The sequence below is a fragment of the Osmerus mordax genome, chromosome 27 (assembly GCF_038355195.1).
Source record: "Osmerus mordax isolate fOsmMor3 chromosome 27, fOsmMor3.pri, whole genome shotgun sequence".
Lineage (NCBI taxonomy): Eukaryota > Metazoa > Chordata > Actinopteri > Osmeriformes > Osmeridae > Osmerus > Osmerus mordax.
Window position 1 is genome coordinate 4,940,562 of NC_090076.1, and position 27,308 is coordinate 4,967,869.

Here is a 27,308-nt window from a genome sequence, read left to right on the forward strand (position 1 = left end):
CGTAGCAAAGGGGCTTGAGGAAAGTGGCGACTCAGTCACTGGGAGGGAGTGGTCTATATACACGTGACGTGACTCTCATGCTGAAAACGTGACTTAATTGTCGCATATAGGCTAGCGTTACATGACTTCACTCCCAGAGACGCAAGAAGAAATCAAATATATATATTTTACTATTAATGACAAAATAGTAACGCACAATGACTTGGACAAGTAACTTTAACTTGATTACTGGTTTGGAAATAGTAACGCGTTAGATTACTCGTTACTGAAAAAAGTGGTCAGGATAGAGTAACAAGTTACCGGCATCACTGCCTACCATGGATTATTCTGTTTTCAGACCTGTCCAACCTATACATACACATGTATTGGTATTAAATGTATATGTACATAATGCTGGGATAGAAGGGAAGAAATGTATGCGGGGAAAGCATTTCATGGCAGACCTTGTTTTCCATTTGATGTAAATACAATGCACCCCCTGCTAACTCTGACTAGGAAAGTGTTACATGCCTGAAACTTACTCTGGTTACTCATACTAGTCCCCTCAGTGTACAGTATGAACCATTTGATGCTGGGATATACAGAACAGACAATAGAGGGGTGCATTTCATGGCAGGCTTGTTGTATTCTTTCTTGCCATGAAATGCACCCCTGCTAACTCTTGTCTAGGAACGTGTTGCATGCCTGAAACTTACTCTGGTTACTCATTAGTCCCCTCAGTGTATAGTAAGAATAATTTATTATTAATAATAATACATTTTATTTAAAGGCCTTTCTTGGCACTCAAGGACACCGTACAGGGCTCCAAGGGATCATATAGGCCTACTTATTACCAGTTAATATCACTTTCGAGTTGCTAGCCGGCGCTGCATGAAGTCGAACACAGCTACTGTCTAATCAGCACCATATGTCAGCTGGGCGTGTCTGCTCCTGCCACTGGCCAGTAACCAGCCAATCCTAACGCACGGAGCTCTCACCACTGTCCAGAGGGGGTCCAGAAGGGGGCCGGAGGAGTCGAGGTGGGGGCAATGTGTGCAGTGGAGCACGTTACCCATTTAATCCATTCGTCACACTCTGCACCATTTTCACGACCACTAATATAACAGTACAACAGCACTTCTTTTAAAACCACATTTGCAAAAACGGAACACCACAAACCAACAGTGGAATATCACACAATGTTTCTATAGTGTTAGCATCTGTACTGGTTGTAGGGGGTGTACACACGTACATGTAAAACATGTCTACAATACAAGCCAGTACATATAGGCATGATTTTAAAACAAACTCAAACAATAGGCAACATGTTATGAGACCACATATGATCCAGCTGACTGACTTGTTTTCTCGGCGTATCAGCAAAATAGGCATCGCTGACATTTCTTTAGCTTCGTCGACAGCACATCCAGAACGATAAAGGCCTCTTCAAACTGACATAATTGCCTGCGTGTGCAAAACTGTCTTGTGCATATAGGCATTAACGAAAGGCAACTTCATAAACATCTCATGCATAGTACAGCTCAGCATTACAGGATGAGGTTACAACGGTATACTTTTTTTTTTTTAGAATGATTAAACTGATATTTATACATGATCTCTACGGTCGCACTTTCTCCCTACTGTCAGTCAACAGGCTGTCGGTATTTCCTGTTGCTTATAATAGAACACCTCTGGTTAAGGTTTGGGTGGGCCTAGGCAAGCCGTATATCTGGGCATCTTTTGTAGCCTTCCCCCCCCGAGGCTATGACCTCCGCACGTGAGTGATAAGCCTCACACTGTGATAAGGGCAATCCTGTCCAGAGTTCATCGGCGTGCACGGCGGGGAAGAGGGAGGGTCCAAGGCACGGGAGAATAAGCCTCTGAAGGGGAGCCCGCCCCCCTTCACCCCCTCCTCTCCACCCTCCCCCCCTCCACCACCACCACCACCCCCCCTCTCTTCACCAACCCCCCCCCCCCCATCCCGCCCCCACCCCCCTTTCCCAGTCTCAGTTAGCCAGCAGGAAGTTGCTGTCGTTGACGCTGCCTTTTCGGATCACAGCCATCAAGTTATGGAGTTTCTCGGACACCGCCACCTGGTGGACAGAAGTGTGTGGTGGTGAGGGTGGTTTCCGAAAAAAAAAACAGGAAAAGGAAACAACCTTTACGATGACGTCCCGCAGCACGCGTGCGGGGAGAGGCGGAGCATACACGCGTGCTTGAACGGCAGAGAGACCGCGTGACCATGTATACGTGCGCGTGTGTAAGTGTGCGCGTGTGTAACTCACAGTGTACAGGTCTGGCTCCTGCAGTCTCTTATGACGGGGGTGCAGGGTTCGGATGGAGCTCTGCACTTTCTCCCTCGTCTCCACAATGCTGCACATGGGCTCCGTTATCTAGAGGAGGAGGGGGGGAGGGAGGGAGAGACAGAGAAAGAGACTGAAACACCTCCAACTTAGCAAGTCTCATCCCCCATCAATACTCCTCCCTGCAGTGAAACTCATCCCAGAGGCATGACCCCCCCCCCCCCGACGGTCATGCAAGATCTAGGGGGATCTTTGTGCCTCAGTGTGTGTGTGTGTGTGTGTGTTTCAAAGGGGGGGGGCTCACCTGTCCGCCGACGAACACGTCCAGGCGCAGCTGGGTCACCTGGGCCGCCGTGACAGACTGACAGGTCTTGTCCCGCCCCAGAGGGTGACACCTCACGGCCACGCCCGCTTTAGGGGCGGGTTCCTCGGCCAGGCACAGCATGTCGAGAAAAGGGTGACCTGCAGGTTAGAGAACGGTAACATGCTGAGATGGCGTATAAAAGGGAGGAGGGAGGAAGGGGGCAGGGCAGGTAGAGAAATAGGAAAGTGAGTTGTAGAGTGGCATTGTATTGATCCCAGATGACAATGTTCACTTTTGGGTGCGTGACGGGTAGGGCGAGAGCTCCTCACCATCGTCGTCAAGCAGCCTGTAGACGGCTTTCCTCCCAGGGACGGTGCTCTTCTCTGGGTCCTCGCTGAACTTCATCTTGGGGCTCCCCTTCACCTCCACCAACTAACAGACACAGAGAGAGACAGGCAGACACAGAGAGAGAGACAGGCAGACACAGAAAGAGAGGCAGACAGAGAAAGACAGGCAGACACAGAGAGAGAGAGACAGGCAGACACAGAGACAGAGACAGGCAGACACAGAGAGAGAGACAGGCAAACACAGAGAGAGACAGGCAGACACAGAGACAGGCAGACACAGAGACAGAGAGACAGGCAGACACAGAGAGAGAGAGACAGGCAGACACGGAGAGACAGGCAGACACAGAGACAGAGAGACAGGCAGACACAGAGAGAGAGACAGGCAGACACGGAGAGAGAAACACAGAGACAGAGCATGTGAGACACAAATCAAGAACCAAACTCGAGAGAGAATAGTAGGGGCAGGTAGTATTGGGATTGTGTGTGTGTGTGTGTGTTTGATCCGTGTCCACTACCTTGTACACACATCCCAGTGACGGCTGTCGCGTGCAGGTGACCAGATGTGTTCCAACACCGACCACGTCAATCTCATTCTCCTGAAACCCAGGGAAACGAAAGGCAGAAAGAAAGACCCAGATCCAGGAGGGCGGTCAGCGAGAGGCAAAGCAGCAGCTCTCGAGTCTCGCCCTCCCGGCCGCGGCCATCCGTCGAGCCCCCCCACCTCACCTTCTTATTCAGCTCCGTCATGCTGAGCTCCGAGATGTTGTTGGTGCCGACGATGATGAGGGAATGGAAGGCGGGGAGGGAGAAACTGGGGAGAGAAGAGCCAGGCTGAGACGGTGCGTTTCGGTGGCGACGGACCAAACCCCCCCCGAAAACGCCCGCCCCCTTTAACTCACTGCTCGGCGCAGAGCCGGAAGATGCGGCGCACTTCCACCGACTGCCTGCAGAGGTCGCCGCTGTCAAGCCTGGTGCCCAGTGGCTGGTAGCCCAGCTCGCACAGAGACAGGGCCACGGAACAGAAGTTCAACAGGCCACTGCTGCGGGCAGAGAACGATTAGCGTTAGCATTCCACCGAGAGGGGGGCCCCCCATGGGAAAACAACAGCAGAGGTGGGGGGGGGGCGCTAAGCTAAGCTAAGCTAACACGGGGCAGGATGTGGCTGGATTTACCAGCTTACGCTGTAGCTGTCAATCACAGGCAGGAAGTTGTGGGGGTAGGCGATGGCGTACGACACGAAGGCCGCCAGTTCCCCCTCCCTGATCTTCCCAGGCTCCGCCCCCAGCAGCTCACAGAGGCGCCCCAGCCAACCCTTGGTCAGCGAGATGAGGTCGATGGGGTCTAGGTCTCCGTTAGCCGCCACCAGCGTCTGATTGGACAGGGGAAATCACAGCTCATCAATCCTCGCCAATCAGAATCGCATGTGGAAAAGCAACAAAAAAAAAGGTCAGAAGTGAGATTGTGGAGGGGGCCTCACCTGAGGCCACACCTCTTCCAGGGAGGAAAAGGAAGTGACATAGGAGTGTGCCATGGTGCCTGCCATGGGGACACCAAACAGGAAGCCAGCCTGGACATTACTAGTCATATCAAAACCTAGGGAGACACAGTCGGACACCAGTTTGAATATATGTGTGTGTGTGTGTGTCTGTATATGCGTGTGTGTTTGTATGTGTGTCTGTCTGTGGTGATGGAGGTTCCTCACCTCCGATGTGAGCGTAGCGCGAGGCAGTGAGGCCTCCGTCGGGGCCCTGGGCCCTCCTCAGACCCATCTCCAGCAGCTTCTTCTTGGGGCCCGCCGCTAGACGAAAACGAGCCGCGTTACTGCACACCAGGCTGGGGGCCAGACAGAGATTCAGGGGCTCTGGACGTGTGTGCATGTGTGTGCGTGCGTGTGTGAGTGAGAAAGACAATACAGTATCCCTTCTACCTGGCAAAGTTGACTAGACACAGAAGGCTGGTCTCCAGGAGCTGAACCACGGCTAGAGGCCCAGATATCTCCATCAGTGGCACCTGTGGGGAGAGAGAGATGCCAGTTCAGGTTAAAAGCCCTGACACACACACAGACACCCCTCTGTGACCTATTTACATTTAGTCATCTAGCAGACGCTCTTATCCAGAGCGACTTATAGTAAGTACAGGGACATTCCCCCGAGGCAAGTAGGGTGAAGTGCCTTGCCCAAGGACACAACGTCAGTTTGCATGACCGGGGATCGAACTGGCAACCTTCGGATTACTAGCCCGATTCCCTCACCGCTCAGCCACCTATGGCCCCCCTCACGGTCACTCACTCTGGCAAAGACCACAGTTCCCTCGGGGACGGAGCGGAGTGTGACCTCAGAGCAGTCCAACCCTCGCAGGAAGTGGAAGAAGGCCGGGTCCGTGGCAGGGGGTAGAACCGACTGCAGGTACGCCACATCTGTGGGACGGAAGTACACGCCATGGGTACAAAACCAGCGTTAGAGAGTACAAGGATTTGTGTGGTGCTGTCATTCGACGTTGTGTGCTGCTGAGAAATTCTGTCACAACGCTAGGCAAGCTCACATTCTATGAACAAGGTATCCTTTCAAACAGCAATTTCTTTGGGGTCAAACTGCAGTGACCATTCAAACACGTCTAATTCAGATAATCTCATAAACCCACGTGAGTGTGACCCAAACTGAGTCAGTGTTTCCCCTACGTTTACAGCTGGGGGGGGGGGGGAAGGGGGGGCGACCATGTAGAGACAGAAATGACATGCCTCGTGTAAATAAGATAAATAACATAAGGCCATTTAGTTTGTTTAATAAAAGAGCAAGCTATACACCTGTTTTATAGGAAAGTTAACCTTAAATGACTTATTTTGTGATCTGGCGCTATATATATATTTAAAAATATATATTTATTTATTTTACCAAATGAACCTTACAAGGGGGGCGGGGGGGCCGTTGGGGGGGCGGGGCGCCCCCCTAATAAAATGGTAGGGGAAACACTGTAGAGTATCCAGAGTCCATGTCTGCTTTGTATGTGATATGTAACCGGTTCCCTAATAGTTTTTAGTTCATCTTGAAATACTCGAGTTTACTGCTGTACTGTATTATAATCGTGTAAGTTAACTGCAAGCTATTGGGCCCGCGGAAAAATTGCCACCGGTGTCGGTTGAAGTTCATTGGAGCAGTTGCAAAGTTCACCGGGTAGGTTACAGACCGCAGTGACATAATCCACGACAGCTCGCTGTTATTCATAGAAACTCGGGGTCGCGCTGAAGGTGGCCAATTGCGCAATCACCGTGAAAATAAGAATCTCATTCAGTAGGCTACTGAGCAAGTAAAAAATATAAAACTTTAAAACCCGACTTCAGGAAAATACCTTAGGATCTCAAATGCAGAATTATTTGACAAACATAAACCAGGAACAAGAATACATATACAAAACTCACCTTCTTCTGTGAACCGAAAACTTCGGAGGAACAGGAGGCAGTCGTGGAGACCGGAGAAGAGCGAGAAGCCACCGCTAAACGGGTTGTCCCGGAAGAATAACTCAAAGACGGCGGGCTCATTGTGTCTGCCAGCCCGCCAGTAGGCATATGCCATGGTAAACTGATAAAGGTCTGTGAGCAGTGGAGGTACACGCTGGCGTATAGACCGCTCTAAAGCGGAACATGCATGGCTCGAAGGCGCTGCCATCTTCTCCTTGTTCATAAAAGGTGTGGAGCCGAGATCCCTGGGACATGAAGTTTTATCCCCAACAGTACACTCAGTTCTCGTCAGGCAAAATGAGTAGAAAAAAGCCTTTTTCAAGTGCTTTATCGTCCCCTCACATCTACGCCTACTAAAACAAAATCTTATATTGTTGTTTCTTATAAATCTTACCAAGTATATGGAAAAAATGGCTACGGGGATATTGTATCGCCAACTTAACAATGAAAAGTTTTTTCCTCAACCTCAAGTTTTTACTTGTAATTGTAATTAACTTGTATTTGTCTTACATTTACATTTAGTCATTTAGCAGACGCTCTTATCTAGAGCGACTTACAGAAAGTACAGGGACATTCCCCCGAGGCAAGTAGGGTGAAGTGCCTTGGCATGACCGGGAATCGAACTGGCAACCTTCGGATTACTAGCCCGATTCCCTCACCGCTCAGCCACCCGACTCCCTTGATTTCGTAAACAGAAAGGCAATGCAAGACTGACCAAAACAAGAACACACTATAACTAAACAGCATCAAGCAATTGAGCGAAAGAAATGTGTTGCAATTTCAGAGCAGTCGACCAATAAAACCGAGACATTTAACTGTAAATGATCAGACTACTTCAAAATATTCTTGTCTAATGGGTTTGATGGAAACTGTACAACATGTACTGAATAGATTATAATAGTTTCGGAAAACTCTACCACTGCATACAGTTTTGTCTGCTGCCCATTATATCTGCCCATTAGGAACATCAAAACGTGTCCACTATTTTACAAACCATTCTCAATATAACATCTTTATTCAACGAAACGATCATTAGAATAATCATTTGCATTTCAAAAACTAGACCATATGATGGCAAGCTGCAAACAGAACTGTCCATATTAATTTCAGCTGGCCTGAATGAACAAAGATCGAAGCCAGTACTTTTGTGTACATCTCAACACAGTGAAAGCTTGTAACACTGGGCTAATAAACACTGAGAATTGAACCTAAGTGCTGCAGCGCATCAGCCCACTTCTCAATCCCCAGACCCATCTCCCTCCTCATGGGAGAAGCATCCAGCCAACTCATTGGTCAGCACGTGCTGTTGTCCTGCCCATAGGAAGTGCGTCGGCTGCCCTGATTGGCACTGTCCTGGTGGGTAAATGAAGGAGGGGCTGAGCTCTATGGCGAGGGCTGACCGTATGAGGCCGACGCCTCCTAGGCGCTCCGTGCATGGGTGATAGACCCGCCCACTCCCTGGATGCATGTAGATCGACGCTGGCTGAAATGGGGCAGACAGTTTGTCCTCTCCCCCACAGAACGACAGCAACTCGGGGGGCCCCTCGACCCCTGTCGGGCCCTGCAGCAGGTGGGTGAAGACCAGAGGTCTGTCGTCACAGCGCAGGAAGTTCCTCTCTCGCCCACACAGGGACAGGAAAGGGAAGTGCTCCTGGTACCGGCCCATCTCGTTCCGCCGCAGGCGACTGAAGAAGAAGACGAGGAACTTCTTATCTGTAAACAAAGACACGGATGCTGCTTTCAACGCTTCACTCGTCGACCCTATCGGTGGGCTCAAGTTTCTGCACGGAACAAAATGTCTAACGCTGGCGAAATCTGATGTAGGCTAATCTGTAACCTGGGTGTTGTCTTGAAATTGCAGGACATGGAGTTTGACCCAAGGGTCTACAGAAGAAAACCAGCCTAAAGCCCCGATTACACTACCTCGACCAAAATTTACGACAGATGGATCATTTGCAATTGATTCTCTTGGCTGATTTGCCCATAGTTTGATAGGAAAATGAGTCCGGAGAATCCAGATCTGGATTGACTTTTGCCCCTTCACTGCAATCTTCAGTAGGAGACGCATGATGGTTTTGTTTGCAACCTCAAATCCTTGATGCCTTAGTACATTAGTCAGCTAAGTATACTAGACTGTTCCTGAATAATAAGTGCAAAGTCTGGTCCATAGCAGAATATTCATAGATACGCTGTACTGCAGTCATTACTTTCTGCTTGTGATAGTAAAAAGGCTTGACAAGACATCTAAACTGTTGATGTCAATGGGATTGAAATGCTATACCTGTTGAGTGGAGTTATATTCTATTCATTTTATTAAAGAAAAAGTTGCAATTTTGACTATCATGTAAGACTAATGCACAGTGTGTACAGTGCTATGTACACACTGTCTGTGTCTATCTACACTAGTATGTGTGTACATCTATCTGTGTGTGTGTGCGTGTGTGTGTATAGTGTTTTGGCGGGCTTTACCTTTGAAGCAAGTGACGAAGTTCTTTATCTTAGTGTCATCAAGGAACAGCTGTAAATAAGGACACGCTGTTTAGACACAGTTAGCTATGCTAAGATTACTGTTGCATAACTTATTTCAATATACTTTCACCTGTCCTTGATGGTCAATGTAATAGAAGTACTCCCGAATGCGAGGTTCGGGGCTCTGGCCTTGAACATAAGTGACATTTCGTTGCCCACTCTGACACAACCACGGCAGGCATCGTAACGCTTTTAGCCGTCTGACAGCCACAGCCGGGCACAGCATGGTGATCAGCTAGATATTCTGTGCTCAGTAGAGCCGGCCGGTGTAATATTGCACTGTATGTCGTCAATACACAAATTCAATGAAAAAAAGATGACATGATTGCCCTACGTACTATACTTCATCGATTAGAGCAGATGCCTCCGTCTTCTTCTTTTGCTTTATTCTAACTTCATTGTCGCTGACCGGAAGACTGTGCCTCCACCAACAATGTTCCCTGTTTTGTACTGCCACCTTGTGGTGAAACTAGGTATGCAGAAAAACAAAGTCGTCAATTTTATTCTAGACAACTTCCCACTCAAAGCAGATCCTCTGCTGTCTTCCCGAGCAAAGTTCAGTTGGACATTGTCGCGAAAGACAAGGCTCCTTCAAAGATCATCATGAGGAAAGTTTGTGTTTTCGGATAAAGAAAATATTGGAAAAGTACCAGATTCATTTAGACTTTCTCTTCACCTGCCAGAAGACTAGAATACCTGTATTTTCGTTCTTTTCTGTGGGCGGAGCCGAAGCTACCTGGAAAAGGTAACATACTTTCACGAATTGTAATCACAAACCTCCTAAAATGGTTCAAGTTTCAGTATAGCCCAGTCTCTACACTTAAGCTATCAAGCTTACTTAAGGTAAGTTTGATCTACTTATGGGATGTTTTGATACGTGGGCGCAGACGTCGTGTTTATTTGTCCACTAAATAGAAATTGTGGACGAAAATAACTGCGTTCTGACAGTAGACTTGACTAATGTAGTACATTTAAAACTTTTCTTTGACAATTTACTTATGCTTAACGTCGAGAAGAGTGACTCACATTGTCATATTCGATGAGATTTTAGTTAGTCACTTAACGGCTATTGCTCAAAGTTCACATCTTGCATTTATGACAGTTGTAGTTTTTTTTCTTCCGTGCCAGGTATGAGCCAGTCTCCACGAACCAACCGAGGCCAAAGGGAAAGGGAGAGGGAGAGAAACGGCGGGGGTCACCGTGAGCATCGCGAAGACAGACCGAGGAGGGAACCGCGCAATGACCGACCACCGTCAAGCGGCAGGTGTGATGGTTTGTCATCAATACACGAGTCCTCAACGCCGTATCTCACCAATGCTCACTCTTTCACTTTCCGTCTTCCTCAGATCTTCATCACAAACCTCCACACCCCCTTCCAAACATCATCGTCAACACCGTGCTCCGCAAGAACACGAGGATTCAAAATGCAACCATATCTGTTCCCGAAGAGGTGAGAGCTAGACAGACAGACAGGTACAGGGGGGACCCGTAGTGTCTAGAAATTGTGTACATTCATCGTGTAAACGTAAGCAATATGCAGGAAAGGAATGTTTAACATGCCATCATTTGTCGGCTATGCTGCTATTTCCTCTCTTCCCATCAGCTACGCCCAGTGAAACTCCCCCCCCCCCCCCCCCCACCCACCCATACACTGGTCTAACTGGTTCTCTGTAGAAGTGATTGTCTGATTCTCATATGCCATTATGAGTTTAGCTTCTATGAATTCCCTCGTTTGATTAGGGTATCATATGCCAGGCTAATAATAGCCAATTTACCTCCCCAAAATCTCTCAACACTTAATCTGGTATTAGATAGTTGTTGTTGTGGGTGTGTTCATAGGAACTTTAGAAGATAGGAATGTTATAGCCTTTGTGAGAGGTCTCACTGTGTCTATTGTTTGTGTGTGTGTGTGTGTGTGGGAATCCCCAACAGGCATCGTGCTAATCGTCACCATCCTCACCAACGCCCTGGTCCTGGTGTGTGTCGTGGCGGCCCAGATGGTCATGTCAGGGATGTCCGCCATGGGAGGGATGACGACCTTCAACATCAACTCGGCCTACAGCCCGTTCGAGGGCACCGAGCTCCAGAAGGTCAGAGACCTGGACATGCAGTTCAGCCAGATGAGAGCGCCGGGCATCTATGGCGGAGTTGCCTTCAGCCTAGTATTCGGAGTCACCTCCCTTCTCTTCGTGGTTTCGGGCAACAAGCCGGCGTACGAGCTGAGCCGGAAGCTTCTGATTGGAGGGCTGGCGTTCCAGGCGCTGGGGGCGGTGGCGTACGTGGTGGCGGTGGGGCTGTACCTGCACTTTGTCATCACGGTCAACGCCACGGACGTGTGCCAGCGGCGTGAGCGCCTGTACGCGGGCCGCGGCTACACGTGGATGAACTGCGACGTGGGCGGGGCCGACGCCGCCGTGGCGCTGTTCGGCCTCATCACGGCCATCCTGTACGGCGTGGGCGCCGTGCTCAGCTTCAGCGTGGTGCGGGCCGTGTGGGCCTATCACCGCGACGGGCGGCGCCACGAGGCGGAGAGGCGCGCCGCCCCGGCCTTCCCCCAGAGGGCGCCGTTGCGGACGGAGGCGACGGCCGTGTGACGCCGCCGCGTGGAGGGATCCTCAAACGTAGCGTTTGTCTGCGAGCCGTCGCCCCCGTGGGCAGAGGATTTCATGAGATGTCTAACCGAAGCGTCTCGGTTTTGATCCTCCCGTGTCAATGGACCAGTGTTTCAGCAGATCCAGTCCCCCCCCCTCGCACAAAGCTCTCTTTTAACGCTTGCTTTTAAACATTTTTATACTGTAACAACGTGACTGTTCAGCGCGGGAAGACGTTGCCTGTGTGTGTGTGTTTCGATGTGGCGTGATGTCAATAAAACCCTTTGAACAATTGCATCTTTGTAAATGATTGACAGTTTGCGACATGTTTTTACGGGGGTGCCGTTACACCAGATGACCTGCTGAGGGCAGCAGATATACGGCAGTAGCACCCACAACCCCCTGCACCGTACTCGGTTCAGCTGTCCTGTCTAGGCATCACTCGGGCAAACAGCCAGCTATGACATCACTGCATCTCCTCTTTGCCGATGTCACGACGGCTTACACAATGGCCCTCCATTGACGGGTCATGGCTTGGTGAATCTCTGTGATGTCATTGGGTTCAAAGAACCTTCTGGAGTGAACAACAACGACGGGGGTCGCAATAATGGTGTCGCTTCATAGCAACAGGACACGGCTGGCGCGTGTTCCGTTTGACATGTTTGTCTCATGTCACTGGTTGGAGTGCTGTGTAAACAACACTGCATATCTACATTCAGCCACAACTGAACACACCACGCACAGTGAAGACCAGCACAATCCTTAGGGTTATTGGAAAACTGGTTTATTATTGCAAAAGTAGCATTTGTCATGACTTGCAATTGTCAAGAAGTAGAAGTAAATCACTTTGTGCCGGAACATTCGTTGAGCTGGTGGGGCTCGTTTACAGACAGTAAATATCTCTTTCCAGTGCTCTCTCCCCTCCCGGGTGCTCACTAGCACCCCCCCTTCCCCCCCCCCCCCAACCTCCCTCAGACAAACACCTCTGGATAAACAGCCTTGTGAAACAATTGTCTTTTCTCTCAGAGAAGATTAGTACACTTTCAGTGACTAGGTCACTTATGGGCGTGTGCAACTCCTAGGAGTTAGTCGAAAACGCTCGTCGCTCCGCTCCTACGGCTCCCGGGGGGGGGGGGGGCGACGAACGCCACGGCGACCTGGGGGGGAGGGTGTCTCCGCCGCGTTGCCGGGAGCGGTTCCCTTGGGCGGAAACGCGCCCGCTTCACCCGTCGTACGGCTCCATTCCGAACCGAAAGGAGAACGAAACGTTAAGTGCTTCGTTCGTCACATATAAGGATATAGTCAAAATCTATTTATATTAAATTTGTGCGAAGCAGTAATGCGTGAAACAAGTGTTATAAAAAAAAAAAAAAGAAGAAACAGTAAAACGGGCCGTAACAGTAAAAGTATAAAATCAAAAGCGAATTAAAACAGTCCTGCCGGTCCGTGACAGGTAACACTTGTTCGGAATACTCTGAAGGCGTGGGTTTGTGTAGGGAGCTGTGCGTGTTCTGTCCCTGCCGAGTCATAGTGGCGTGATGTAGCAGTCTGCGGGCTGCTGTGGCGGGGGGGTGTGCTCCTGCTGTTCCTGCTGCTGTTTCATGATCTGCCGGACCTCGTCCTCCAGCTCCGGGGGGATGATGAGCTGGTCGTCCGGGTCGGGCTGCGCCGGGGCGTTGAAGTAGCCGCCCTGCTTCCTGACGGGGGCGTCGGCCGCCTCCTCGATCCGGTCCTGGCTCCGCCCCTCGCACGCCACCGAGCCGTTGCCCCGCCCCTTCCGGCCCAGGGTGGAGGTCTTGGCCGCCCCTGGCCACGCCTCTCCGCCGGGCGGACACGGGTCGGGCTCGCCGGCGCCGCCCCCCCGGCTTCCTGCGTGCCCGGCCTCGGAGGGCGCGGGGTCGTGCCTGGGTGGAGGCGGGGCCGGGCTAGCAGGGGGGCGACGGCCGGGAGGGAGGTGGGCGGGGGAGGGGCTCCCCGGGGGAGCGGCGGAGGGGGCCCGGGGCGGGGAGGCCGGGGCGGGGGTTGGGGGGGGCTGGTCGCGGGCGCGCCGGCAGTGCACGTCGGCCTCCACCTCCACGCGGCTGCCGTTGGAGAACACGCCGGCGATGGGCTCCTCGTCCTCGCTGTCCAGCCCGTTGTCGGACAGCGCCCCCGAGAACTGCCTCTGGAACGGCGCCCCTCCACCTCCGCCCCCCGGCAACGGTGGCGCCCCGCCCCGCGGGGGCGGGGCGTGGGCCGCCGGCTCGTCCGAGGAGGCGGTGGAGCCCACCTCGCTGCTCATCTCCGACGCGCTCACCTCGCTGCTTAGCTCGCTGCCTAGCCCGGAGGAGGAGGGCGGGGCGGCGGGGGGCAGGAGGCCGTCGGAGGGCGGGTAGGGGGGGTGCGAGGCGTGGGGGCCGTGCGGGGCCGGGCCCGGGCTGGGGGGCGGCGGCGGGGGCTCGCAGTAGGAGCAGCAGTCTTGGGTGATGCTCAGCTGGACCACCACGGCGCCCAGGCTGTCGGCGCAGCCGTAGCTCTGCGCCAGCGTCACCAGCTTCTTGGCGGCCGCCAGGGCGTCCGGGACGTTCCGCACGGCCTCCACCGCCTCGCCGGGGGACAGCGCGTCCCACAGGCCCCGGCTGCCCAGCAGGAAGAACTCGTCCTGGGGGGTGAGGGTTACCGTGGAGATGTGGGGCCGCGGGGTCACGGCAGGGCACAGGAAGGAGTAGCCCATGATGCGGGTGGAGTCGGTCACGCCGTTGACCTTGTTGTCCTGGAAAAAAGAGGAGGAACGGCTATCAACCCTTGTGTTATCTTCGGGTCATTCTGACCCATCAGTCATTGTGACCCGCCGTCGTATTGCGACAACTTTACCGCATACAAAAACAAAGTGAAGCATTTTCTTTTAACCGTTGGGCTGTCTCACATCCCCCACATTGCCAAGGTTACAAGAAAATTAGTTTTATTTGTTTTTGTATTGGGTAAAATTTGGTAAACACAACGATGGTTTGTTATGAACACAAACACATTATAAAATAACTTGGATGGATACAAATCTACCAGCGCACACACATACAAGATGATTTTCTTTTGCCCCCAAAAACAATTGAGATAGAACAGCTATTGTTACAAAGTACAAAATGTGTAGTGCAAATAAATGTAAGCAGTTGCCATAACATGGTACTTGCAACTTGACAAAATGGACCTCACATGGAACAATTTATGCAGAGGTCCTTATGTGACAGGACAAAAATAGACAAAAATAGCACGTGCAATTTTTAGTTTGTGCACATGCTCTTTGTAAAAAAAATTATATATATTTTATTTTAATTTTACATCAATTTTCACAATATTTTCAAATTTTACATCGTCGTAATTTTTTGGGCTATATTATCGCTGATATTCAGGGGGTCAGATGGCTGAGGGGTTAGGGAGTCGGGCTATTAATCAGAAGGTTGTTGGTTCGATTCCCGGCCATGCAAAACTGACGTTGTGTCCTTGGGCAAGGCACTTCACCCTACTTGCCTCGGGGGGAATGTCCCTGTACTTACTGTAAGTCGCTCTGGATAAGAGCGTCTGCTAAATGACTAAATGTAATGTAATATTCCATATATTGCCCAGCCCTACAGCACACACCTCTTAAGTACTTCTTAAAACCCTTTAGATGGACACAACTATTACCACACACACACACACTTCCTAAGTACGTCTTCCAGCTCAGCAGGATGAGCCCCCCCCACCTCTGTGACGATGGCGTTGTGCTGGCGTATCCTCCGGTACTCGCCCTCCTGCCGGACGGTGTGCGCGCTGGAGAGCGGGAGTGCCCTGCCGTCCCGGCACAGCACCGCCTGGCACTTGCCCACGTTGGCCGCGGCCAGGGTGAAGCAGCCGGCGTGGGCGGGGGCGGGGCCGGGCGGGGTCACCGGGTCGTGGCGGATGTGGCAGAGGGCCGCCGAGCCGCCCAGCCTCTGACCTGCCGTGCCCAGTTTCCTGGGGTGAGGACGGCACGGCAACGTTACTGATGGGCGTGCGCGTGTGTGAGAGCGTGTGTGAGTGTGTGTGTGAGTAAGTAGGTTGTGTAAGAGAGTGAGTGTGTGTGTGAGTAAGTAAGTGGTGTAAGTGAGTGAGTGTGTGTGTGTGAGTAAGTAGGTTGTGTAAGTGAGTGTGTGTGTGTGTGAAGGTAAGTGAGTGCGTGTGTGAGAGGAAGTAGGCTGTGTAAGTGAGTGAGTGTGTGTGAGTAAGTAGGTTGTGTAAGTGAGTGAGTGTGTGTGTCTGTGAGTAAGTAGGTTGTGTAAGTGAGTGAGTGTGTGTGTGTGTGAGAGAGTAAGTAGGTTGTATAAGAAATTGAGTGAGTGTGTGTGTGCGCGTGTGAGAGTGTGTGTGAGAGTAAGTGAGTGTGTGTGTGAGTGTGTGAGTAAGTAGGTTGTGTAAGAGAGTGAGTGCGTGTGTGTGTGTGTGTGAGAGTGTGTGAGAGTGTGTGTGAGAGGAAGTGAGTGCGTGTGTGAGAGGAAGTAGGCTGTGTAAGTGAGTGAGTGTGTGTGTGTGTACCTGTGCATGGTGAGGAAGGTGTTGGTCAGGTAGTCCTCCCCCCCCCCGCTCCTGTGCTGCTCCTCGGCCAGCACGTCTCCCATGGTGCACTGCAGCAGGCCGGGCACCTCGCCGTTCCGGTCGCCGTCGAACACCCCGTACAGAGCCTCGCGCCCGCCGCGGAACCCGTCCAGCGTCAGGGCCGCCACGCACAGCCTGGGACACACACACACGCACACAGTCAGCTAAACCAGCACCACGCATGCAGGGAGAACGAGGGGCTGAGAGAGCGAGCCGGGGAGAGGCGGGGGGGGGCGTACCTGTTTTTGACCCCCGAGGCCTCGGTGTAGCCGTGGCTCCAGACGGCGGGGGCCCCGGGCCCCTCGCTGGCCCCCTGGGAGGATGGAGAGGGGTCCACGCGGAAACAGCGGATATTACTGCAGGGGGACAAGGGGGGGGGAGTGGGTAAGAGGGGGACGGATGGAGAGAGTCGACATGGAGGGAGGATGCAATGTCAGTGTGTATGGGAGCGTTTCGCACAGTGTATGTGCGTGTGGGCGTCCGTACTTGAGCAGCTCCAGGCTCTTGTGGTCCAGGCTCAGGCGAGGGTTGCCCGTCAGGTCCAGCTCCTGCAGCTTGGGAGGCAGAGTCTCGGGAAGAGACACCTCCGTCAGCTCATTACAGCTCAGGTCCACACACTGGAGAGAGAGAGAGAGAGAGAGAGAGAGAGAGAGTGAGGCAGAGAGGGGGGCAGAGAGAGAGAGGCAGAGAGAGAGAGAGAGAGAGGGGGGGGGGGGCAGAGAGAGAGAGGCAGAGAGAGAGAGGCAGAGAGAGAGAGAGAGAGAGAGAGAAGGAGAGGTCAGCACAGAAAGACAGTAGAGTCCATGCCTGGCAGACTGAGGCTAGACTGGGGTGACTCATCTAAGAACAGAGGCGGGGATTAGAGGATATCTGTTATGAGATTAGAGGGGATCTTCTGACCTGGAGAGAGGGATGGAAAGAGAGAGAGAGAGAGAGAGAGAGAGAGAGCAAGCACAAGGCTTAACTGTTGGCGTACGCACAGGACCTTGACCCCCTTCCTCCTATCAACCGACCCCGGCCGCCCTGACAGTAGCGGCCGCAGCGAGCCCTTACTAATGAGCCGTGTGTGGCTGAGGCAGACCTTGATGTGGGCCAGCTGCAGGGCCTCGGGGAAGGTGCTGATGCAGTTGGAGTGGGCGGCCAGCGTGTGCATGCGGGGGCAGCTCAGGATGGTGGTGGGCACCGAGCGCAGGCGGTTGCCGCTCAGGTCCAGCTCCTCCAGCTGCTCCAGGCGGGCCATCTTGCTGCACAGCCAACGACACGGGGGGGGGGGGAGAGGGGGGGGGGGAAACGGGGTCGTCAGGGGACGGGACTGAGGCGCGTGTGTGTGTGCGTGCGCGCGTGTGAGAATGTGAGTGAGGAAGACATAGAGAGAGAGAGAGACACGGACAGAGAGAGAGAGACCAAGACAGAGAGAAAAGGAGTGACAGAGAGAGAGAGAGAGACATATAGCAAGACAGAGAGAGAGTGAGGGAGAGACAGAGAGAAAGAGACAGCAAGGGAGAGAGAGAGAGAGAGAGAGAGAGAGAGAGAGAGAGAGAGAGAGAGACACAGGGAGAGATGTTTACCTGGCCGGGAAGACCAGCAGCTGGTTGTACGCCAGGTGAAGCACGCGGAGGTGGGCGTGTCCGGTCAGCAGCGGCACGCTCTTGTCCGTCAGGCCGTTGTTGGTCAGATACAGCTCCTGCAGGCTGCTGAAGCTCTCCTCCGATTGGCTGGCCGGGGGGATGCTCTCCAGCTTATTGGCCGAAGCGTTGAGATAGCGCAAGCTGCCGAAAAGACACAAGGACATTTGAGACCAAGTTCCTCCCGAAACGTCGACATTCCGGCCAACGAGGCCGTGGCTGGACGCGTCTTCACCTCTGGGCTTTGATGAAGAGGTTGTGGGGCAGCTCCGTGAGCTGGTTGTGCTGGACGTCCAGCACCTCCAGGTGAGAGCGCTCCACGCGCTCGGGGAGGCGGCGGAGGCGGTTCCAGCCCAGCAGCAGCTTCCTCAGGCTGCCTCCGCTCAGCAACCTGGGGGGGGGGGGGGGGGGGGGGGGAGGAGGACACGGACACCAAGTCAGGAGAACATGAGGGGGGACTAGGACTGGCAGGGTGTGAAGTGGCAGATTTGGGGGCGGGGTTTGGAATCCTGCCTGCGTGCCTCTTCCCTGCATTTTGGTCCTCCTCCGGCGCTCGCATCACGAGAGGGACGTCGTGCGTGTGCGTGCGTGTGTTGCTTACCGTACAGGCAGCTCAGAGATGGAGTTGTGACTGACGTCCAGCACCTCCAGCTTGCCGCTGTCGCACACCCAGGCAGGGACGGACTCCAGCTTGTTCCTGCAACGCAAGACGGCTCACGGTCAAACCGGGAGGTCGGGGGGGGGGGGGCGGGTCGGCACGGGTTTGACGGAGGGAGGAGATTCTCACCCGGACGCGTCCAGGAGGGTGAGGCATTCTGGGATAGGGTCCACCTCCAGCTCTGTCAGCTCTGAAACGGGACGGGTACGATTACTCAAATCGATCGTGACGTTTGTGGATTTTTAACAGATGCCGAGCACCGAGCTTTTAGTTTGGCGGTGCACGCAAAGTCTGTCAGATAATCCGGGGCTAGAAGCGAACAGGTGTAACAGTATTGCAGCACAGGCACTGTTCAGCCTGTGTTTACAGGACACAGTGCAACAACAACAACAACAACAACATCATCAGAAGCGCATAACTCTACTTCTAGAGTTTCCTTTTCCGCTTTTTTAAAGTGTGCGTGTGCGTACGCCAGCCTTTTCCCCCCTCCCTTCAAAATGTTCAGTGTGTGTGCGTGTGTGCGCGTGTGCGCGTGTGCGCGCGAGCCCACCGTTATCCGCCGCGTGCAGACTCTTGAGCGCGTGGCCGACCACTCTGAGGCGCGCGAGGGCGTTCCTGTCGCAGCGCAGCAGCTCCAGCCTGGAGAGGGCGCGCACGTCCAGCGCCCGGAGCCCGGCGTCCCTCACGTCCAGCTGGGCCACGTGACTCAGGAGGCCGGCCTCGCCCGCCACCGCGCCCAGGAGGGGGTTCAGCCTGCCGGGGACACGCGACACACAAATGCAGATGTTGTCAACACACGTGGTTGTTGGTAACAGGGGACAGGTGAGGTGACGAATGCACGCGTTGAGGATATCCAAAGGAGCGGCATTGTCTGAATGAAACGCCAGCGTTCTGCTTCTCCACCTGAGAGGACTTCCAGCGTCCAGCATCGGGAGCCGTCGGTCATCGCCGTTCATGTGTACGACCGATGTGTTTGATGCAATTCCTTACTAGAGCTCACAATTGTTTACGAGAGCGTTGAGTTCCTCACAGGCTCTCAACCCTGCCCTCAAAGTGCGCCAAATGGATTTATTCAACTTTAAAATGTTCTTACGGGTCAGCATGCCCCCCCCCCAGACCCCCTGGAGGGTTAGAAGTCGTCCCCTCCACCCCGCCATAGTCACGTCCAGCGTACCTGAGGTCAATATGCCGGGCGGGCAGCCACTGAAGGCCGCTCATGTCCAGGGCGGAGAGCTGGTTCCCGGCCAGGCAGAGTCGCTCCACCCCGCGGAGGTTCTCCAGGGCCGGGGGGATGCAGGCCAAGCGGTTGAAGGACAGGCCCAGGTAGGTGAGGGCCTCCAGGGAGCCCAGCGCCGCAGGCAGGGAGCTCAGGGCGTTCCCGTCCAGGAGGAGGGTCTGGAGGCTGGAGGGGAAGACACAACACACACACACACACACACTGGGTTACTATTGCACTCTCTTTGTATGCTTTATCCCGTTTAAAACACGAAACTGGGTCTAACGAAAAACCACGATCAAATTCTACAATATATATATATTTTTAAAGGGCATAATCTTCTAAATCCTATTACAACATGTCTGAAATCAGCTTTGTTTCCCCCGTTGGTGGGTTTACATCCGATTAAGCTCGTTCTGTAAACGACATGGCTACACAACAACACCAAATCCATAAATACATATGGCCCACACGCGTGTAATCCCCATGTTATGCCTCCTATGACGTATATTCTGCAGTATCTACATAAACACTCTGTTCCCTGGTCCGGTGGAACGGATGTCGGCGGTCTGAAATATCGGTCAGGCGAGGAGAGTAAATGACAGCGATGTCGAATCTCGCATTCTCCCCCCCCCCCCCCGGTCTTTGATTTATTAATCGACGCCCGTCTCCCCGGCCGGAGTGCGGCGGGTGCTATACCGGCTGCCACCAGGAGGGGGTGTTTGGCCACAACGCCGGTGAAAGTCGAGTCCCCGGAGCGCTGACAGCTCGAATACGTGAAAATAAACAGACCGAGGCAGGCTGACACATTTCTCCTTTCAGAAACGTCTACCGTGGGCCGCGGTCAGCCTGTTCCTCTCAGGACGGGAGCGCTTCTCATTTCTCCACCTCTGACCCCCCCCCCCCCCCTCCCCCCTCCCCCCCTTCCCCCCCCTCACTTGTGCATGGAACCCAGGGCCGAGGGCAGGCAGGACAGACGGTTGCCGGACAGGTTGAGTTCCGTCAGCGAGGCGATGTCGCAGAGCGCCGTGGGGAACTCCCGCAGGCGGTTGTTGGAGAGGTTGAGGCTGCGCAGCCTGCAGAACCTGCCGGAGAAGCACAAACACACGGAGGGTTAGGGAGGGGTTGGGCGCTCTCATCTCTCCTTAGCCTAAAATGTGTGGAAGATTTGATTTCGAGTGCATAACCTCAAGTTACCCAACAAACCACCCCGCCCCCCCCCACCCCTTCTGTGAGAGCAACACAGCAGAGGTTGTTGAAACCTGTCAACGATCGCACAGCATTCGGGAGATTGTTGCGTGGATACGGCCACGCCTTTTGTCCTCTTGCTATTTGGCAACGCGTGTGTGTGTGTGTGTGTGCGGGGGGGATTCCTGGTCTTCCCAGGGCTGAGTGAGCCGGGTCACTGAGGGGACGGCGTGATAGGCCGTGCCCGGACCCGCGTCTTTTCCGAGGGAAAGCCAAACATTCCTAAGCCCCCCAACCCCTCCCTCTCCAATCCCGCCCAACCCCCCCCCCGGGAAGCTGGTGTTTACGGAGGAACAATGGAAGCACAGAGCTGTTCCCATCACAGGCACGAGAGCCAACGAAAGAAGAGCCGGAGAGAGAGTGAGAAAGAGAGAGAGAGGGGGGTGGGGGAGGGGCTCGGAGGAAAAGAGAGAGGGGTGAGGGAGGGGAGGAAAAAGAGAGAGAGCGCGAGATTACGGGGGGGGGGGGGGGGGGGGTGTGTCCCGACAGATTGTGACGAGCCAGGGGAATGACGTGCACGCCGAGATAGCATGGCGAGGTCTGCAGGGAGAACGTTCCGGCGCAAAGGCACACCGGAGCGGGGGTAACGATCGGCTTCTTTCGGTCTCTGCAGCATCGTAGAGCGCCAGCCCCGCCCCAGGCAGGAGCTAGCTGGAGTTTCGCCGGTTCTGCCGATAAGACGCTGGCCCGAGGCTGAAACATGACTGGTCTGCCAAGCCGGGGGGTCAGGGGTCGGGCTGGATGATGTCGAGCTGTCACCCTTCTCCTCTGAGTCGCTCCCGGAGGCGGTTCTCGCCCTTTCGGCTTCTTTCTCAAGCTTTTTTCTTTTTCCCTTTGTTTATCTTCTGTTCCCTTCTCTCCCCCTGAATCCAATGCTACATCACAGACCATATGGTTGTTTCTTAACAGAGAGGCTGTCGAAGGACATGAAACCTTAAGAAAACCTCCCTCCCTCCACACACACACACAGCCACCATTTGCATCATCTTACTACTTGACTGAGATGGACAAATGGAGAGAGACAGAGAGAGAGACGGAGGAGGAGAGAGATGAGGAAAAAGACGAGACGGGCGGACTGGACAGCGAGGCGGATGGAGAGAGGGCCCCCCGGACCTGGTGAGGTGCGCGAGGCCCCTGTGCGGCGACAGGAAGTTGTGCTTGAGGTGAGGTGGGTCAGGTCGTGGCTGTAGAACAGCTTGGGGGGCAGCTCCTCCAGGCTGCAGCAGGACAGGTCCACGGAGCTCACCTCACCCGCTGGGACGCCATCTGAAGGGGGAGGGGGCAGGGGGTTAGACGCCGACCACATACACACACACGCTTGCGCGACGCCAAACGGCGCCAACGTCTTAGCCCAACTCGATTAAACGTCGCCCTTTCTAAATGTGCCGGGACAATTGCGCATCGATTTCCCAGTGGGAGCTTTGCTAAAACTGACAGGACATGCCCCCCCCCCCCCCCCCCCCACACACACACACACACACCCACCTTGGCCGCGTGTCGGTGCCAGCGCAGGTGCTCGGTGTAGGAGCTGTAGCTTACGTAGTACGTCTGACTCTGGGTTCCGGCCGAGCTGAAGGCCAAGCAGTGACTGTGTCTCCTCACCTCCTCCACCTTGGAACCGGCACAGCACACGCCAGAGGGCATCTTAACCTTTGGCGGGCCTACCACCACCACCACCCCCACCCCGTCCCGCCTGGGCGCTCCCCCGGTCGGCCTTACCTTTCCCCCCGACGAGGGGCAGGATGTGCGTCTTGCCCGTGTGGGCGTGCTTGACGGAGGACACGAACAGGCAGGTGCCGCCTCAGGGTGACCTGGCGCCGCGACCAGCGGCTCACCGGGAGGGCCAGCTTGCCCCTTGCGCACGTTGAAACACGCCCGACAGCTGCACGCGCTCGGAGCTGCCCGCGCCGCGGGGCTTACCTGGGGGTGGGAAGAGAGGAAAGTAGGTGAAAGGGGAGAGAGAGAGCGAGGCGGATAGAGAGGTAGAGAAGAGAGAGCGTGCGTGCGTGCGTGTGCGAGAGAGAGGGAGGGAGAGAGAGAGGCAGGCTTTAGTGACAGGTCGTGGTTTAGGTTACATCCTGACCCTGAGCTAGAGGCCAAGGTAGTGACAGATTCCTCGAACCCAGAGGAAGGGTGAGGCACAGGCATTCCAGATAGAACTAACTTTGCTGGCCTTGACATTACCAAGTGTTCCTTTGCTATAGGATATAGCATGAGTAGTTCGGTAATGTAATATATTCTAACGTGCACGTAACATAGTTGGCAAACTTTGTATTACTACAAAATCCCCCAAACAAAATGATACAATATATAACAATGTGAATTGGACAGTGCACCTGAGAACTACCAACTAAGGAAGGCACAGGGAATTTGACTGCGGACCAGCCATGAGGTCTGTATTAGCTTAACACAACAGACAGCTTAAAAAGAAAAGTCTGTGTTCATGTTGGTACTTAGGAAAAGGAGTGGACTCCTTGGAGTGGAGAGGAAAAAAAAGAAAACGCAAAACCTCCACAACGAATCGCCCTTTTCCTGAGAGCGCGGGTGAGGGAACTACCGTTACGTAAGCGAATCACATTAGCCTGGGGGGGGGTTGAGAGAGCGAGAGAGCGAGCCTGATCCTTCGCTCCAGCGTGATTTGTCCATGTTAAACCCCTCGGTGGCACCCGAACCCCCCCCCCCGGCTCCCCAGACGTCTACGAGCCAGCCTCGTTGAGCAAGCGAAGGCCACGGCTGCGGGGTGGACAGGCAGAAAGACAACCTCTGGGTGAGGTCCATCTGAAAAACCGCAGCAACGGTGCCCAGTAAGGTCTAGACCACAACCAACAGGGGCCTGTTTGGAAACGGCCATCCCTTTAAGAGTGAAAGGTGAGAAGAGAAGGAGGACCTTTGGGTCCCCCATCAATAATGGAGGCTGGACGAAAAAAGGACAGGAAAGAGAGCAAGAGAGAGTTGCCGGGGCTCCGCGCGAGTGGAGACAACCCGTGGCGTCTGTGGTAGAATCTGTGGAATGCGGGGACGGTCTTGACGGGGACGGTCTTGAGTAACGATCCATTCCGGGAGAGATAACCGCCTTGGGTTGCGTTTTTGGAGAAATCGGAGCCGAGAGCAACGCGTTTTCTTTTCGGACGAAAGGGATTGGCGTCCGGGGGAAGTGGTGACACTTTTCTCTCGGGTGTTGATAAACGCTCTCTGCGCCCTTCTCGGCCTCTCGTCCTTCTCGCTCGCAGACAGACCAGGCGGAAGGGGAAGACCCCAGCTTTAGACTCAGGCTAGCGAGCCGTTTCGAATCAGATTAGCTTCTCGTTACGTAACAGTTACGGCACTGGGACCGCCGCGCCTTCCCAGTGTTCCACACGGGGAAGAGCCGGACTCATCCCACGTGCGTGCGCGCGAGCCACCGAATTCCAACGGGCTTTTTTACACGAGGGGCCCCGAACCAATTAGTAAGCCGAGCGCATCCGAGCCCCCCCCGCGAATTCAAACAAAAACGTTGCCACCGGCCTCCCTGCCGACCAACCGGCAAGCCTGCAACTCACAAACACACAAGCCATCTGACACCGCCCCCCCCCCCCCATGAGCATGAGGTCATCGCAAACAACCCCTTAGATTGGCGGGTCCTTATTAGCGAGTCTGGTCCCCTATGGGTGTATCACACTGGGATTGCTCCAAGCAAACAAACACAAACTCCATTCAACGCAGTCAATCGTCACATGGTGCAAGCTGTCACTCGATCAAACTATATATATTTCTGTGGGAATTTGACATGAATTCACTTTGTTTGAACAAAGTTGCCGTTGTAATAGACACTTTATTACACCTTTGAGTTACAGTACAATTTACTCAATGAAAATGTTCTAGTAAAAAAAGAAAAAAAAGAGAAAGAAATGCTACCGCTATTGCAACGCAACTGAAATCTCTGGACATTTTCCAGGATTCTTCCCTTTTTTTGCGACTGTGTTGATACAGCAAAGACCGGTCAAGCCTGTAACTTCTTGATAGTGTTGTGTAATCCCTGTCACGATCCTCATCGCGTAGCCTACATGGCTCGGGGAACAAGGATTGAGCCCCTCAAGACCAATGGTCCATTCGTGTTGTAGCTATCGTATTGTTCGCCGTAGTAGCATTATGCTAAATTGTAGCCTATGTATATAGGCAGCGTGGAATGCATCCTGTGAAAACCCCATATCCTGTCACAGGGTGGAGACCTAGGCATGGGCAGTATGTACATACATACATGCCTTTTCCTTCTCCTACACCTATTCCTTGACGTGGGAGGGGGGGGGGGGGGGGAGGGAATATCCTGTCCAGCCGAGGTTCTCTGTGAACGTTTCCTGTCTGGGATGGGGCACACATTCAGTGTCCTCGCCCAAGTCTCACTCCGCCATGTCTGAGAACGCACCCCCGACCCCCCCCCCCCCCCCCCCCCCCCCCCCGGCCTTTTCAAACATCAATTCCTCTGTCTTACCTAATCCAGGCCTCTCTTGGGATGTTCATTCCCACATATTCACCGGGGTTAATGTCGGTGGATGTCAGGAACTCGACGCTTGTGGATCTCCAGCCAGGCCTTCGCCGACCTTCAACAACTCCTCAACCTCCTCCGCAAACTGTCCTTTCTGGAAGGAGAGCGCGTGAGGCTTTTTTGGGCCCTGACGGATAAGCACGATGAGTACGCCCTACCAGGGGCCCGTTCACCTTGAGGGTGCAGCAATGACCTCTGGGTATTGCAGTTCCTGGCCCAAGGGGAGGCTGTGTCTGTCGTTGTCTCGGGTGGATCGGAAAGCCTGAGGAGGTGAAATCTGAGTTCTACAGAGGTCACTTTTCTCTCCAAGTCAGCAGTCTGAAAGTGTGTGTGTGCGCATGAGTGTGTGTCTGTGCCATCCCCATACAGCCATACAGAAGCCAAACTGCACTTTTGCGGAGGGGGGGGGGGGGGGCAATCTGCTGACTCAAATTCCTCTGACTGGCAACTATCAGCAGCTGGTCATTACAACAAATGCTCAATAACATCCCACATACACAAACACACACACACAAACCAACACAGGCCTAAAGCATATGCCAATGAAAGCAGGCCGGCGGAACTTTTCGACGCGGGAATAGAAAGCCCGGGGGGTGGGAGGCTGCTGGGTGAGGCCGTGCCTCTGAAATGGGAAGCGGGCTCGATTAGAGGGCCTCTTGTCCTTTGTGTTCCTTGCCGCCTGTCCTCTTCCTCTAAAATCACACGATCGCTTCTCCTTCTTGCTCGGCCCCCGTCCCTCTGACGCAACGCGCGCGCCAGTGGCGCCGCTCTGCTATGTTCTCTCATGCCGTGGATTCCATCCCCCCCCCTGCGCCCCCCTGCACGCCCCCCCCCAGGCCTGTCTTTCCCTGGGCTTTCTCCCTGGTCGATGGGGCGTGCTGGCCGGAACGGGGGCCCCCCAGCTCACAGCAGCACAACTCCGCGCCAGGCTTTGTAGCCCTGTCATGCTCATGTGTGGGAGCAAAAGGATGAGGGGAGGAGGGAGGGGAGCTGGGAGGGAGGGAGGGATGGAAGAGATTGAGGGAGGGAGGGTTGGGAGAGATTGAGGGAGGTCTGGGAACTGGCTTTGTCGCTTCCAATTCTTGGAGCGCAAAAATAAGGGACGGGCATTCCTCTATGGTTGACCATCGAAACACACGGGCACGCGCACACGCTCTCACAAGCCACACGGACGTGGCATTAGTCCCTCTCACTATTGAAAGAATAAATAAACACGGGCCGTCCCATGTGCTGTGCTCTCCGCGTGACTCGTTCGTCCATCACCCACATCTGTGTTGACGTGGTGGAAACAAGGTCAAACCCCAAATCTCCTGTTGTGTTAATCCCATCACAGATCGAGGCCAGCTCCGGCCTCTTGGGCTTTGTCGACGTCGTGCGTCGTCTCCTCGCGGAAAAACACGACGACAGAGACGCCCCCCCCCCCCCCCCCTCAAAACAACAACAACAACAACAACAACACCACCACCACCACCACCACCACAACAACGCACTGCATTCACAGTAGCTGACGCGTGGCGAGAGCGCACACACACACACCTGTAGCCTCTCGATGGGTCTCCCTATTCACACTCAGTGTGTGGGGGGGTGGGAGGGGGGGGAGCTGGTGAAGGCACAACACCGGTCTTTGTCTCGGCAGTCGACAATTGAATATTCTTTTTCGTTCCCGCAGTTGGACTGACCACACGCGCGGCACAATGGGGGGGCAGTCACGGTGTACTCAACGGTGGAGTGGATTGGGGGGGGGGGGGGGGGGTTGAGTGGAGGTGAACCGAACGGAGCCCCCCCGCCAGCCGACGGCTTCCGGGGCGGGGCGCGGCTCCGCCGGGGGGGAACGCACCCGGGGGATTGCGAAAGAATCCGGTCCGACGCGCCAAGCCTGCGTCCCTGGCTAAACAGGAGCCCCTGTGGCTAAACTTCCACCGCATCGCTAACCCGGTTTTTCTCC

The 27,308-nt window shown here is 54.1% G+C and overlaps 4 protein-coding genes across 5 annotated transcripts in view; 1 reads left to right on the forward strand and 3 right to left on the reverse strand.

Annotated features, from left to right (window-relative positions):
- Nucleotides 1-1,976: 1,976 nt before the first annotated feature.
- naprt (nicotinate phosphoribosyltransferase) lies at nt 1,977-6,641 on the reverse strand. The gene is given in 14 exon segments (XM_067230324.1): nt 1,977-2,072; nt 2,265-2,372; nt 2,587-2,744; nt 2,916-3,018; nt 3,449-3,529; nt 3,660-3,744; nt 3,833-3,973; nt 4,106-4,302; nt 4,411-4,526; nt 4,636-4,766; nt 4,861-4,943; nt 5,222-5,349; nt 6,349-6,614; nt 6,616-6,641. Coding segments are annotated over 14 exon segments (1,710 nt in total). The 3' UTR covers nt 1,977-1,985.
- Nucleotides 6,642-7,263: 622 nt separating this feature from the next.
- Nucleotides 7,264-9,299, reverse strand: c27h8orf82 (chromosome 27 C8orf82 homolog). Its single transcript, XM_067230329.1, has 3 exons — nt 8,987-9,299; nt 8,857-8,905; nt 7,264-8,100 (listed from the first exon to the last, which is right to left on the reverse strand). Exons 1-3 carry the CDS (start codon nt 9,140-9,142, stop codon nt 7,625-7,627), a joined length of 681 nt encoding a protein of 226 aa, XP_067086430.1. The 5' UTR covers nt 9,143-9,299; the 3' UTR covers nt 7,264-7,624.
- A 166-nt stretch (nt 9,300-9,465) lies between these two features.
- si:ch211-191a24.4 (uncharacterized protein LOC100150331 homolog) lies at nt 9,466-11,796 on the forward strand. Of its 2 annotated transcripts, none has more exons than XM_067230328.1 (4): nt 9,466-9,759; nt 10,045-10,180; nt 10,263-10,366; nt 10,849-11,796. In XM_067230328.1, exons 2-4 carry the CDS (start codon nt 10,047-10,049, stop codon nt 11,508-11,510), a joined length of 900 nt encoding a protein of 299 aa, XP_067086429.1. In that variant the 5' UTR covers nt 9,466-9,759; nt 10,045-10,046; the 3' UTR covers nt 11,511-11,796. The 2 variants fall into 2 exon arrangements, with proteins under 2 accessions (XP_067086429.1, XP_067086428.1); XM_067230327.1 differs by having other exon boundaries at nt 9,467-9,661.
- Nucleotides 11,797-12,285: 489 nt separating this feature from the next.
- Nucleotides 12,286-27,308, reverse strand: part of LOC136936572 (PH domain leucine-rich repeat-containing protein phosphatase 1-like) — a 17,191-nt gene continuing 2,168 nt past the window's right edge. Inside the window, 17 exon segments of the mRNA XM_067230186.1 lie at nt 12,286-14,259; nt 15,227-15,476; nt 16,035-16,229; nt 16,334-16,450; nt 16,581-16,711; nt 17,176-17,338; nt 17,663-17,863; nt 17,955-18,110; nt 18,321-18,416; nt 18,507-18,567; nt 18,928-19,130; nt 19,552-19,779; nt 20,532-20,678; nt 21,955-22,006; nt 22,009-22,107; nt 22,323-22,452; nt 22,561-22,761. Of these exon segments, the coding sequence (XP_067086287.1) occupies nt 13,033-14,259; nt 15,227-15,476; nt 16,035-16,229; nt 16,334-16,450; nt 16,581-16,711; nt 17,176-17,338; nt 17,663-17,863; nt 17,955-18,110; nt 18,321-18,416; nt 18,507-18,567; nt 18,928-19,130; nt 19,552-19,779; nt 20,532-20,678; nt 21,955-22,006; nt 22,009-22,107; nt 22,323-22,452; nt 22,561-22,761 (3,657 nt within the window). The 3' untranslated portion in view covers nt 12,286-13,032.

What these genes read in the sequence shown, in the direction of transcription:
- c27h8orf82 (XM_067230329.1), bottom strand. Translation starts at nt 9,142, where the DNA reads ATGCTGTGCCCGGCTGTGGCTGTCAGACGGCTAAAAGCGTTACGATGC. An exon ending in ACATTGACCATCAAGGACAG is followed by an intron (nt 8,906 to 8,986) that starts GTGAAAGTATAT and finishes CCTTATTTACAG; the next exon opens with CTGTTCCTTGATGACACTAA. An exon ending in CTTCGTCACTTGCTTCAAAG is followed by an intron (nt 8,101 to 8,856) that starts GTAAAGCCCGCC and finishes CTTTGTTTACAG; the next exon opens with ATAAGAAGTTCCTCGTCTTC.
- si:ch211-191a24.4 (XM_067230328.1), top strand. Translation starts at nt 10,047, where the DNA reads ATGAGCCAGTCTCCACGAACCAACCGAGGCCAAAGGGAAAGGGAGAGG. An exon ending in CGACCACCGTCAAGCGGCAG is followed by an intron (nt 10,181 to 10,262) that starts GTGTGATGGTTT and finishes CGTCTTCCTCAG; the next exon opens with ATCTTCATCACAAACCTCCA. An exon ending in CCATATCTGTTCCCGAAGAG is followed by an intron (nt 10,367 to 10,848) that starts GTGAGAGCTAGA and finishes AATCCCCAACAG; the next exon opens with GCATCGTGCTAATCGTCACC.